The 14065-nt window shown below is 52.3% G+C and overlaps 1 protein-coding gene across 1 annotated transcript; it reads left to right on the top strand.

The window, feature by feature from the left end:
• Positions 1-7502: 7502 nt before the first annotated feature.
• On the top strand, positions 7503-13501 carry LOC309828439 (guanylyl cyclase-activating protein 1; the record flags this gene model as incomplete). Its single annotated transcript, XM_082663760.1, has 4 exons — positions 7503-7703; positions 12412-12561; positions 12921-13014; positions 13329-13501. 4 exons carry the CDS (start codon positions 7503-7505, stop codon positions 13499-13501), a joined length of 618 nt encoding a protein of 205 aa, XP_082519886.1.
• Between the last annotated feature and the right edge of the window lie 564 nt (positions 13502-14065).

Genomic DNA, 14065 nt, shown 5'->3' with positions numbered 1-14065 from the left:
ACCTGTGCCAGTCAGAAGCCCCCTACCCTGCACCCTCACCCCCATGATCCTGGGTCCCAGAGGGGAAGGGCTGCTCCCTCCTGGAGGAGCAGAAAGTGTCTGGGCTAGGACGGCTGTGCCCTGCCCACTGTCAACAATGGCAAAGGAGGTCTCACTTCTCAGCAGCAATTAAAGTTTGTCCTGCCTTTCCCTGGCATCTGAATGGGTGGCCGTGGGTGGGTAGACTGAGGCCACAGGGGTATCGTAAGCAGTGTTATGTCCAGAGGTGCCTGAAGACTTGGAAAGACTTGATTCTCATCACCTCACCCCAAGAGTAACCCCAACTCCCCCTCCAGAGCCTGAGTCCCAAGCAAAGTCCATACTGGCCACGCCCTCCCCGTGGCCCAGGCTTGGCAAGCCATCCAACAACAAGAAAGAGATACATCAACTGACCATGACAGGGGGTTGGAGCAGCCCCTGGAGAATGGGGAAGTCCTGTAGGGAGCAAACCCGGTCTCCAGGGGGCCTCCTCTCCAGCCCTAGTTTTACATAAAACCGCCTCTCCTGACTTGTAATTTGTTGGCGAGGGATGGATTTCCCATCTCAAGTCTCACCTCTGGTCCAGCAGAACTGACTCTGAGGTGAGGTAGGCCATGGGCCATGGTTCATGGAGAAGGGGGATGAAGCCAGAGGGCACTTGACTCATGGCCTGACTGAGCTCTGGTCACTGCCACCCAGGCCTGGATCCAATGGCCTGCCGGCACCAGCTCAGACCAGCCTGTGACAGCTGACTGTGGACATCTCCCAACTCCTCAACCAGTGACTTCCTGCTGGTAGCTTGAAATCAGCCATGGTGGAAGTGTTTACACCACGGAAACCAGCAAACACCTATAAAGTGGGGTTTCTTTTTTTCCAGAGAGTCAGTGGTTAAATTCACCACTGGGTGAATCCAACTGGTTTCATTTCTAGGATTCACATCTCCTTCTAGGTAGCGTGGCGTATTCAGTGGAGCATCCTTCTAGAGCACAAGAGGCTGGGGCTGGTGTGGGGTGAAGGGACAGGATGCTGAGGACCCAGACCAGCAGCCAGTGCTTGGCCAGGCTTCCCTGGATACCCTTCTTAAAAAGAAGATGGTAAGTGGAGAGAAAGGGCGAGAGGGCCTCCTAAATATCGCCTAACAGCGAAGAATCCAGTTTCTTCTGTGTGTTCGAGGTAGGCTGTCTTTCAAGGTAGAAGCTTTCCTCCAATGTCTGGTGATCCTAGGCTGGAAGCAGGCCATTTGACATCTGTGCCAAGTCTCTCCTGCCTGGTTGTCATTCAAGGAACCAGTGTGAGAAGGAGCTTGCGGGGGGGGGGCGGGGGGGGTCTCACTTTTCATCAACAGACTTTCCCTTAACGTCCCGGTTTCCAGAGCGGCTCTTCTCTCTTCCTGAGCTGGACATAGAGGCTAGGGCCTCTCCAGTTCAAAACTCCAGAATAATCTTCCACCAGGGTCAGGAGATAGACGCCTGGAGATGTCAGTTCCGCTGCCTTGAGGAAGGCATCCGGGAAGCCAGTCGCTCCTGACACAAGCTTCCCACCGACCTCCTATTTCCCCCGCACCTGTCCTGCACCCCAGCCCCCAGGGCACCTTCTGCGCCCACCTCGCGGAGCCCGCGGAGCCCTGCGGCAGAAACAGGCTTTGTGTCTGTGCCAGCCTCCACGCCCTCCTGCCCTTGGACAGCACTCGGCTTTCACCTTTGCGCACTCTGGTAAGACATCACTTGTCCGTCTGCCTTCTCTTGTCCAAAATTTTATTAGACCCTCTCATCTACTGTCTTCTTTTTCTTGGTCTCTGTGGATTTCTTTTGATAGCTTTTAGAAATGTATTGCCATTTCAGGGCGCTTTTGAAAAGAGGCAGAGATAACATGCAAGTTTTCAGTCTACATACAACCAAAAGTTATACCTCCTATCAATCATCCAACAGACACTGGGTGAACACCTAGTGCGGGCTGGGTCCTTGGGCTACACAGATGAACAAGAATCACCTCTGCCCTCCCAGACCCGACAGCCTCGCTGGGCGGGGGCGGGGCCAGCATCTTCACTCCCCCAGCTGACGCCTCCTCCTCTCTCCTGGAGAAGGTCGGCGCCTTGAGGTTCACCTTGGTAGAGCAGCCTCCATGGACGCTTCCCGGGAACCTTCAGAGAAGCCGGCCCAGGTCCCAGGTCGGTCTGGGCGGAATAGTCCCAGGGGGCCAAGAACCTGTGCTCAGGGCTCTGTTGTGTTTCTGTGGAGGTGGCTAGTGGGCAGACGGGCAGCCTTGGAGGGGTTTGCCACCCCTCCCATCCCTTCTGGGCACGGCTTCTGCCTCTGCCCCTGCCCCACCTGCCTCCTCTCCATGGCATCATTCAGCCCGGTGGATCCTCTGACTCTGGCATGGCATCTGTCCCGGGAAGGAGTCCTGCGGACAGAGCAGCCAGGGGAGGCCACAGACCTCTCTCACGGGGCCACCGCATGAGCTGTGTCCGCTCCGCCCCCCTGTGTCCCTCTTGTGTATTCACCTCTTCCTGGATGCCTCGCTGTGGATCCCAATCCTGCATGCCTTTGGGGGAAGGATGGAGAGCAGGACTGCTAAAGTCACCGAGCTCTGGGGTTGGGAAGCCGAGGGATTCCATTCCCATCCTGGGCTGGAGTCCGGAATGGCGCCCCACACCCGACGGGAGTGAGCTCCCTGTTGATGGAATTGCTCTGGGATTGCTCAAGCAGAGGGGCCACAGGGGAAGGTGCTGGACTGAGGGGCTTACAGGGGCCTCTAGCTCCAGTCAGGCTTTCCCCAGAGATTTAAAAACTTAGGCTAAAAGCAAGATGAGGAGGAGGAAAAACTTTGGTACCACCACTTAAAATGTTTGTGAACCTCAGAATGTGATTTTTCTGCCTCTAATTTCTCTCGTCTCCCGTGGAAATAACAACACCCACCCCACAGGGCTGCCATGAGCTTATTCATCGAGCTTAGCATGGTATCTTACACCTAATAGCTCCATCCTACGTTAGCTCTCTGTAATCCTTTCTTTAATCATGCATACATTCATTCATTCAGTAATGTTTTATTGAGCTTAAGCCCGTCAGTCAAATGTTATCTCAAAAAGGTAACTGGGGAGAGTTTAACGAGGGGACTATTCGCAGAGAAGCGGGCACATTAGGGGACTGGTGGTATGCCCAGGGGGTGGCACAGAGGGAGGCCCTTCTTACCCCTAAGCCTGAGGGGTAGAGGGAGGGGTTTTTGTCACAGGAGCTTGGAGACCTTCTGGCAGGAGCTGTAGCTGAAGGTCAAAGAAGACAACTGGGGCCCAAACTGTGACCCAGCAGGGAGGGAGGAGAACAGACACCAGCTTCTGTCTCTTTCCATCCTCCAGTCTCCTTCCAGTACTTCTCAATGGGCGAATCCAGACTGAAGCCAGAGGGCTGGGGAGCCCAGGTGATCCAGTCCACGGGGGTCAGCCTCCTGGCGCTCAGCGCAGACCCAGAAAAGTGGAGAAGGAGTGGGGAGGGGCAAACCGAATAACCAGCACACAACCATGTGGAATCCGTGGTACTAGGTGCTGGGAGGTTTTGAGAAATGAGTAAGACAGTCGTCTCTACCCGGGGAACTTGCTGGATTCTTGAGGGCAGGTTGGCAATAAACAGCTGCTTATAATTCCAGAAAGAAATGAGTGTTGTGTCTATGTTATCGTAGAAGTGTGACTGTCATAGACTCTAAGGTGATGTCCAATGATCTCCACCTCCTGTTGGTCCTGCCTTTGTACAATCCCCTCCCTCTGTGACTTGCTTCTACTCTACAGAATATGGCAAAGCTGATGGGTGTCACTCCCTTGATTAGGTTCCATCATATAAAATTCCATTTTAGCAGATTAGAGGGAGATTCCTCTCACTGGCTTGACAAAATAAGCATCTGTGTTGAGGAGCCCATGTAACAAGGAAATGTGGGCAGCTTCTAGAAACTTTAGGCAGCCTCTAGGACCCGAGAGTGCCCTCCAGACAATATCTAGCAGGAAGCCAGGGCCCTCAGTCCTAGAGCCACAGGGAATGAATTCCATCAACGACCTGAATGAGGTGGGAGTGGATTCTTCCCCAGTCAAGCCTTCAGATGAAAACATAGCCCGGACAACACCTTGATTCCAGCCTTGTGAGATCCTGGACAGAGGACCCCGTTGAGCCAGGCTTGGACTCCTGGTCCTCAGAAACTATGAGGTAATAAATGTACATATTTTGAAGATGCTGACTTTGTGGTAGTTTGTTATGTGACACAGAAAACTAATATAACACGTAAGCAAGACGTTAGTGTGCTGAGGCAGGAAAGACGAATTCTGCAGAGATTCAGAAGGCTTCACAGAGGAGCTGGCTTTTGTGCTCACACATAAAGAATAAGGAGGATGTAAATAGGGAGAGATGGAAAGATGAGCTGCCATCTCCTCCTTGACCTCTTCGTTTCAAACCCTGGGCCTGAGAGGACTCTTCAATGACACAGATTCCAGCATGGGCCCCAAGCAAGTTCAGTGGAGGAGCCCTCCCGCCCCCAAGCCAACCCCCCCCCCCAAAAAAAACATGTTCTGGAAAACTTGATCAAAGTAGGCAGATCCAAGCCCTCCCCTCCCCTTGCAATGCACCAAAAATTGATCACTTTAGGTAGAAGAGAAGTAAAACAGTCCCATTTGATTCTTTTTTCAAAAATAACTATCCTCTGGTTATGTGAGCAACATATGTTCATAATAAACAATGTTTAAAAATACAGATTTTTTTTAAAAGCAAAGATTAAAAAATCACTGGTGAGGGCTTCCTTGGTGGCGCAGTGGTTAAGAATCCGCCTGCCAATGCAGGGGACACGGGTTCGAGCCCTGGTCCGGGAAGATCCCACATGCCACGGAGCAACAAAGCCCGTGAGCCACAACTACTGAGCCCATGTGCCGCAACTACTGAGGCCTGTGCGCCTAGAGTCCGTGCTCTGCAACGGGAGAGGCCACTGCGGTGAGAAGCCCGCGCACCGCAAGGAAGAGTAGCCCCTGCTTGCTGCAACTAGAGAAAAGCCCACAGGCAGCAAGGAAGAACCAACATAGCCAATAAATAAATAAATAAATGATTTTTTTAAAAAAATCACTGGTGAGACTTCCCTGGTGGTCCAGTGCGTAAGACTCCACGCTCCCAATGCAGGGGGCCCAGGTTCAACCCCTTGTCGAGGGAACTAGATCCCACATGCGTGCTGCCACAACTAAGAGTCCACATGCCACAATGAAGATTCTGCATGCTGCAACTAAGACCTAGAGCAGCCTAAATAAACAAATAAATAAATAAAAAGAAATCTTTTTAAAAAAAATAAAAAATGACTGGTGATCCCATGACTCAGAGATGAACCTGTTAACGTTTTGGTGGTTTCCTTCTCATCATAGGTATCATGTACACAACAAGTGACAAGGACAACAGTATTAATGTCACTCTTGTCTCAGTCTTTCTTTCTCTCTCTCTGGTCTTCTAAGGAGCATTCTTAGCTCTGGGCCCTTTAGATGAACTTTCTCAGGATAATGGGCAAAAAGAGTTATAAAACTGGAAAGGAGGCCACCTAGTGGTTTCTATGATGGAAAGGAAGAGAACTGCTCCTGGGGGAAGACCAGGTCCGAGAAGGCAGACCCTGCCCAGAGCACATAGCCCCCACCCACACCTCCAGTTATACCTGGCAGATGCCACATAAGACAGGGCCAGAGAAGCAGCCCTCCCAGGCTCCTCTAGTTCTCAGGGAACTTTGTCTCATTCCATCTGGAGCACCTTGGTCAAAGAGCGAGATCCCTCTCCAGGTGTCCAGGGTTCTGCTTCCAGTGGTTCCTCTGTGCCCTGAGCTGTTGGAAGGGGGTGTCCACTTGAGGAAGAGCTTCTGGGGCTGAGGAGTATCTAGGCACACTGACCCCATCACTCCGGGCTCCTCCCTCTGCCCAGCCAGTGGTCACAACTATGGATGCAGAGGACTGAGCCCTAATGGCTGGAAGGCTGTGACTGCCCTTCCTCTACAGAGCTGGGCCATCTCTCTGAGCTGAACTTCTCCAGGCCCTGGTCCTCCTTCTGTCCAGTTCTCAGGAAATGCTCCTAAGATCAAGAGCCTGACACTCTTCTCACAAAATTGCATAAAAGCCACCATCTTCCTGTTGCCTCCATCTCCGAACTGCCTCTGAGGGTTCTAATTTGCTTTTTATTTAAATAAAGATGGGGTGGTCCACATAGCAGAGGAGGGAGGGAAACAGGGAAGGGTCAGGACAGAGCGAGTGCTGGCTCTGAGCTTTCCCAGTAGCATCCAGCTTAAGTGCACTTAAATGTTGGCTCCAGAAAAGAACAAGCTTTAAATTCTATGGCTGGAGAGCATCCCACTAGGGGTCAGAGAAAGATATTGCTGCATAGATGGACCCCTAGGCTTGGCCTGGGAGCTTTCTAGGACCAGCAGGTAGGAGCACACCCGTGCAACTGTGTGCCTGCACTCACACACACACACACACACACACACACCCAGGCCGTTAGGTACACACTCAATGTCCCCTATCCCCATGCCCCTGGGTGCTGATGGTATCAGGTTTAGGGTCAGATGGAGGGCTGAATTCAAGCGTCCCAGGATGGGAAAGATGCAACCTCCAGGAATATGAGAGTGTGGTCAGAACAGGATCTGTGTGTGTGTGTGTGTGTGTGTGTGTGTGTGTGTGTGTGTGTGTGTGTGTGGCTATAGATATTTGTGCAGTTTTATGTAGGAAGGGGTTCCCTTTGGCTACTTAGGACTCATCTTGGAAGCCCACAAACTCTGCATCACCCAGACACTCTCATATGTTAGCCATCCGTGGTGTGACTTGAACCCCTCGGTTGTGACAGCCAAGCAGTGCACAGCCTGGATAACTATACACAGCAGCCCTACCAAGGGCCCGAATTTGGCCCAGCTCTGGAAGAAAACCCAGCTCTTTCTCATAGGTACCTCAATGCCGTGTCTGAGGGCAGGAACCAGAAACATTGAGGACCCATTCAAAATAGGAGGAGAAGGCAGAGGAAGTGACAGGATCAGAACAGGTGCTGGCTGGCCACCCACTCTGTCCTGGTAAGAAGGGATAAGGAGATTGCATACTGGGTAAGAAAATCCTCTCACCTCCAGCTCAGGGCTGTAATCCTGGGCCGCTGCTCCTCTAAGCTTTGTTCTATTTTCACTCCTCTTCCCAGGGAGTAGGTCTCCATTGGCTGCCAGGATTTAGTGGGGACTTTTAACGCGAGTTCTCCAGCAGCCCCTGGATTTGGGTGTAGGTTTGCACAGCCCCCATTACCTTCTCCCTTCTGCTCGTTTCCTCCTATCACTTCCCTGCACTTTTTGATTCACCAGGCCCTCCCTCGCTCAGATCTGCGGGACTCAGGCCTGTGGGAGAGGAGGGCCCAGTGTTAGGAAGCCCAGGTGCGAGGCCCGGGTGCGAGGAGCAGCAGGGAAAAAAGAACCAGTCCGTCTGGGGCATCAGCCTCCCGTGGGCCTGAGCGATGGGGAACGTTATAGACGGTAAGTCGGTGGAGGAGCTGAGCAGCACCGAGTGCCACCAGTGGTACAAGAAGTTCATGACCGAGTGCCCCTCCGGCCAGCTCACCTTCTACGAGTTCCGCCAGTTCTTCGGCCTCAAGAACCTGAGCCCGTGGGCCAGCCAGTACGTGGAGCAGATGTTTGAGACCTTTGACTTCAACAAAGTGAGCAGGGGTCTGGGTGGGGAGTGCTGGAGGGACGCCCCCCCAGCCAGCATGGGGGTGGGGAGAAGAAGGTGTGAGAATGGCTGGAGGAGTGACTTCATTTATCTGGGAGGTCGAGTGTCGCCATCAGGGATTCCAGTTTTCTAACATTCATTGAGCGCCTACTGTGCGTCAGGCACTGGGGGTTCAGAAAGGAGTCAGCCATCGTCCCTGCCCTCACTCTCCAGGGGAAGACAGAGGCCCCCGATCAGTGCGCCCAGAGGCCAAACCTATTGGCTTCCTCTGCCTCTTCCACATGCACAGTTTATTCCAGAACAAATATGAACACTTACAAGACAGTCATTGAGCACCTACTAAGTGCTTGGCACTGTACGTGGTGCTTCTGCACAGGCCATTAGATGCTCAGGGGATGCAGGAGGAGGAAGGGTGGAGAGCAGAGAGCAGGGTGATGAGCTTCAGCCCAGGCCCATGTTACTTGGGTCACCCAACCCATGATGGTCTGTGGACACTAGAACTGGGGACAGTCAGGGTTGCCTGGTCACTGGGGAACCCAGGCTACTCCAACTCCCAAACACCTGGTGACCTCAGTTCATCCTAAGAGGGATTAAAGGTCTGCGCAGCTGTCAAATTATATGTCTCCCCAAGGAATCACCTGGGTGCATTGGGTAAGGACTTCCTGATGAGATAGAGGGGCACTGTGAGTTTGGGCCCCCAGTTTTCATCAGCTGGGTGGCCTGGAGCCCATTTCCCCCGCTCTCCGCCTCAGCTTATTCATCTGTATCTGTCATGGAGGTCGGGAGCATTAGTTAAGGTGTTCCTTGGTGTTTCATAGCAAATTTTCTATTTATCTGGAGCAATTCAGTCAAGATGTAGTGGTGGAAGAACGTAAATCTACACACCCATCTCCCCACCGCTGCTGGTCCCCACCCCGGCTGGTGTTCCCTTGAAGGTGAGGATGTGATGCTGCCATATGTCCAACTGCACACCAGGGAGAGGTCGCCCAGAGCTTTCCCGGCTCCACTCACTGCCCATAGGGGCCCAACATCATTGTAGGCAGGGCTCCTAGGGAAAGCCAGGGTTCAGAGGCTATTTAAAACTCACTAATGTTTAGGATCAAGGGGCCAAAGCAGATTATGGGCTTTGAGTCCCAGCCTCAAGGGCAGCACCATGGTGCCCAAGGGCTTTCCTGAAAGGGATGCAGGGTCAGAGTACTGGAGCCCAAGGTATGGAGACCCAGAGGGATGGCATCATCAGGCTGGTCCCCCAAGATGCTCCAGAAGAAGTGATCTTTCCCGAAAAGGAGGGGGCAGAGTCCACGGTTGAGCTTCAACACCTTGTACCCAAATGCACTGAAATAGCTCAGCTTCTTGCCTGTTAAGGAAACCTTCAGAAGGACCCCCTAAGATTACATGTATGATACCAGGGAGGGGCAACCCATCAACCCTGTATTTGCCTAACCTGAGTCATTCATATGCCATCTCTTGTCACATGTAAGCACCACCTATACTGTCCCAAACCTGACCTCCTCAATTCCACACACATCCCCACCTTCGGGCCTGGGTGCTGCCTGGACTCTCTTCCTCCAGAATTCTGCTTGGCTCACACCTTCCCCTGCTGCAAGACTTGTTCAAATGTCTCCTTCCCACTGACACCTGCCCTGATCTCCTGGTTTCAACCTCATTTAACTAGGACTAGCCCCCACCGTAGCATTTCCTGCTCCTCCCCTTTTCCCTCAGAGCATGTCTCATCTTCTAATACATGATACTGAATAACATTTAGTTGCTATGTTTATTGTCAATTTCTCCTGCTGGAATGTGAGCTCCATGAAGGCAGGGATTTCTGTCTTTCCTGTTCTTTGCTGTAGCCTTTGCACCTAGAACAGTGCCTGGAACACAGTAGGTGCTCAATCAATACTTTTATTTGAGTGAATGACTATATGAGAAATTATAAATTTTATGAAATAGTTATATATTATATAACATACACTAATTTAAATACATACCTGCTAATTGTTAAACTGAAGAGCATCTTTGTAACATCTAAAGTGCCTTGTACACACCAATGGGATAAATCACACTTCAGGCAACATTGCTTCCAACCACTGTCGCCAGCATAAAGCAGTAGGGCAGGTTAGTTACGAGATGGGACACAGCACTGGGAAGTTTTGATACAGAGAGAAGTTAAACAGGGCAGTGCAAACAATAGCCCATGGGTCTATTTTTGTAAACGAATTTTTATTATAACACACCACACCCATTATGTTACTGATTGTCAAAACTGAAATATGTGCTATTTGGCCCTTTATAGAAAAAGTTTGCCAGCCCCTGAATTAGAAGAGAGCTGTATCCTAGGGTACTGCACTGGGTGTGCAGGGTTTGGGGGTATAGCTGTGAGTGGGGAGTGTGACCTGGGTAACCGCCATATGCTTCGTTGACTTCAAAGTTTTGCCTGGGCTTGGCTGTACCCGGCAATCACACAGGTGCACAGAAATCAGTGTAAATCTTCCATACCTGCATCTGAGCGCTGGGTGGCATTTAGGAGACTTCAGTTTCTAGGAAAGGCTTTGTCATTCACTAGTGTGTGGCCTAACCTCTTTCAACTTTAGCTTTTCATCTGAAAATGCGGACAGCAATACCCAGGGGTGGTTGCGAGATTAAATGAGTAAAGTGAGTAAAACATCATATGAAGCATGAAAAAAAAGTATCGCTGTAGTCTTATTACTGAATCTAACCCAGATCACAATCTTGAAAAGCGCATACTGTCATTCCCATCTCAGAGCTGAGGAAATGAGACTTGCAGAGGCTACGGGACTTGTCCAAGGTCACACCTCTCCTAAGACATGGTTTAGGTCTTTCTGGCACCAGTGCACATACCTTTCCATTGCCCCTTTTTAGCCATTTTTTTTTAATTACAAAAAATTCCAAAATTAAAAACTATTTTACTTACCAAAACCTTACAGCTCATTGTAAAAGTTTCCAACAATATAGAAAGATAAAAAATGAAAAGCAAAAGTACCCTCACCCTGTGTCCCCTTGCCCAGAGGAAACTTCGATAGCAGTCTTCTTGCTTCTCTGAGCGTAGCTGCAGGGGCGCCTGGCTCCATCCTGACAACGATCCTGAAAGGAGGGTTGGGCAAGGACTGATTGAGCTAAGGCATAAGGGAAAGCCCTTAAACACGGGGAAGCACTACGCAAATGTTCACTATGAGTGTGATGCCTACCACGGGGCTCAGGTGGTTAAGGTCTCACCTAAGGCCAAGGGGCAGCACACAATCGGGAGATCTCAGAGGCCTTCATACCCAACCTCTGCCACATCCCTAATAACGTTACCCCAGCCTCTGCTTGCACACTTTCAGTGAAAGGGAGGTCATTACTGCACGAGGCTCATTCCACCACGGCCCTGCCTAAGAGTTCTTGATACCGATTCCAAATCTGCCTCTCAGTAACTTCCTGGTTCCAGAGTCATGGTTGTGAGTAAGTGGAGGAACAGGGACTGGACTCCAAGTCATGTGCTCTGAGTCCAGTGCTCCTTTCCTTACAGTACTCAGCCTCTCTGCATGACAAGGCTTCCCTCTCCCAGCTTCACTTGGCTTGGGGGAGGTGGGCAGAAGCAGGCTTGTGCTCCCTGCTTCTCTGACCCTATTGGTAGGGCTGGCAGGGCCAGGCAGAGGGTCAGCTGCTGAACATTTGGAGGGTCCTGGGGAAATATCCCGCAGGAATGTCTTACACCACCTTCCCCCTTGGCCAATCCCTCCAAGACTCAATGAGGGCAGCGCCTCCCCCAGGAAGCCTCCCTGCTGCCCTTGCCTGGGTGCTCCCCTATTCTGTGAGTCCATAATGTCCTGTCCAGATGTGGTGTCACTGAATATACATCATGATGGCACAACGATCTCTTGATAATAATAATAGTAATAATAATAACAGTAATAGTATAGTGGTAATAACAATAGCTAACATTTACTGAGTGATTACTATGTGCCAGGCAGTGTTGAGTGCCTTACACTCATGCACTCATTTAAGCCCACAACAATCCCATGCAGGTGGCAGCTGTTATAACTATTACAGATGAGGAAATCGAGGGCCAGAGACATATTGAATCCTTTGTCCCAGATCCCACATATTTGAGAGGGTGAGGCCAGGATTCAAACCTGCATCCTCAACATTGCGCTCCCATCAAGACAGGGTTCTATCTTACGAAGTTCTGAATCCTCAGCCTATCACAGCACGTAGTAGGTGCTCGGTAAGTTTCAAAGAATAAAGGGAAGAATGAGAAAGGCGCTCGGTGCCTCCCCATCTACCTGTACCCCTTATCTCGGTTAGTTAGAGCTCATCCAAACCACGCCCCCATCCCTGGGGAGTCCTTGTCTCTCCTCCCACCTACACACTCTTACACCCCACCCCCCAAACTGGAAGGCTGAAGTTTGAGGATCACAGGGAAGCAGCCAGTGACGTCTGGAACCAAAATACCTGTTAAGGGATAGTAGCATAAGCCATTCATACTCTAGGGGGGACTGGTTTATCAAACTTGATAAACCATCCTGCGGCAGGTAGGGTGAGCTATAACGGGCGTCCAGGAGGGCGTAAGCCGGTGGGCGCCAAGGGGGCGGGGCGCGGGTCCGGGCCTGGGCTCAGCGTATCCTGGGGCCCCGGGGGGCTCCGAGGGCGGGGCCCAGGCAGAGGGGGCTCACGCGGCCGTGACCCTCACACAGGACGGCTACATCGACTTCATGGAGTACGTGGCGGCGCTGAGTCTTGTCCTCAAGGGGAAGGTGGAACAGAAGCTGCGCTGGTACTTCAAGCTCTACGACGTGGACGGCAACGGATGCATCGACCGCGACGAGCTTCTCACCATCATCCGGGTAACTCCAGGTGCAGAGGGCCGGGCAGGGGCGGAGGCAGAGCTGAGAGCCTGGGGCTGGGTCTTAAGATGGCGGAATAGCGTGCTAGGAAGGGGACAGGATTGGGACTGACTTCCCCTGCGTGGCTCGGCCTTCACCAGCTGCGTGACCCGGGCCAGGTTTCCTCTGCTCTCTGGGCTTCAGTTTCCTAATCTGTACCAAGATATGTCGAAGCACAGTCCCAGCTCTGCCTAAGGCCTCAGGCACCTTGATCTGTACTCACCTTACACACACGCTGTTGGGAGCCTGATGTGCTCGCTCTGCCCCTCTCCTACCGCTGAGACTAATTAGGACGGGTCATCTCACTTCTTCCCTCCCAGGCCATCCGAACCATTAACCCCTGCAGCGACTCGACCATGACCGCAGAGGAGTTCACCGATACAGTGTTCTCCAAGATTGACGTCAATGGGGATGGTGAGGCCGCGCTGGGGGTCCCCAGGGGAGGGGTCACTGGGGGTGTCCCCAGGGTCCCCAGGGGAGAGGGCAGAAGGGGAGACGGAGGCACAAAAGGGCCGCTGCTGGCCACCTCCTCTGCCTGCCTCCGCCCCGGCCACAGAGCTGGCTTTTGGGGATGCCTGCACCAGACTGGTCTCTGGCTCCTCGGCCAGCCCCATTCACAGCCACTTCCTCCAGCCTTGGTTCTGTCCCCCTTACAAGACTGCAGCTCTGGGCCCCAGACAGCAGATGTGAACACCTCCTGCCCATGATGCCCTTTCTCTCTATCCCAGGGGAACTCTCCCTGGAGGAGTTCATGGAGGGCGTCCAGAAGGACAAGATGCTCTTGGACACGCTAACCCGAAGCCTGGACCTTACCCGCATTGTGCGCAGGCTCCAGAATGGAGAGCAGGATGAGGAGGGAGCTGGTGGCAGGGAAAGTGAGGCAGCGGAAGCAGCCGGCTGAGCCCACCGCCCTGCTGTTTCTGTATTGGGGACAGGTGTGTGGTGGTGCCTGGTGTCTCGTTGTTTTAATACTAGATGGAGTCTTCTGAACTCAGAGGCTCAGCTCACCTGCTTGGGGCACATGGTGGCAGCAGAGGGGCAGGGGTGGGGATTCAGAGCAGGGGACGGGGAAGGAGGGTTCCTGAACTCTCTGTGCGACTCAGCTGGTGGTAACCGCTCCCTGCTGGGGGAAGCCTTCAACCTTCCTCAGGCTCCTCCCCAGCCCCTTCTGGCCCCTCCCCCAGCTTTTACCAGCTCTTCCACTGAGCTTCTCCAGTTCCACGCTCTTCTGGACAGAGAAGCTTTGATGCAGAGGTGGGCTTTCCCGGGACGCTAATGGGATCACACAGATCTGGTGGCTGCGGCCACCATCTGGGTGCTGTATCACACACCCATCCTGCCCCCAGCATCCCAGAGTGTACTTGTGTGGTCTGTGTTGATTCGTTCCTCCCTTCAACAAGCATTTATCGAACACCTACTTTGTATTAATGCTAGATGTTAGACGTGCAAAGAAGACGACAGTTCT

The sequence above is a fragment of the Grampus griseus genome, assembly GCF_964374135.1.
Source record: "Grampus griseus genome assembly, chromosome: 10".
Classification (NCBI taxonomy): Eukaryota; Metazoa; Chordata; class Mammalia; order Artiodactyla; family Delphinidae; genus Grampus; species Grampus griseus.
Note: the sequence above shows the minus strand (reverse complement) of the source record. Positions and strands in the feature narration are given on the sequence as shown.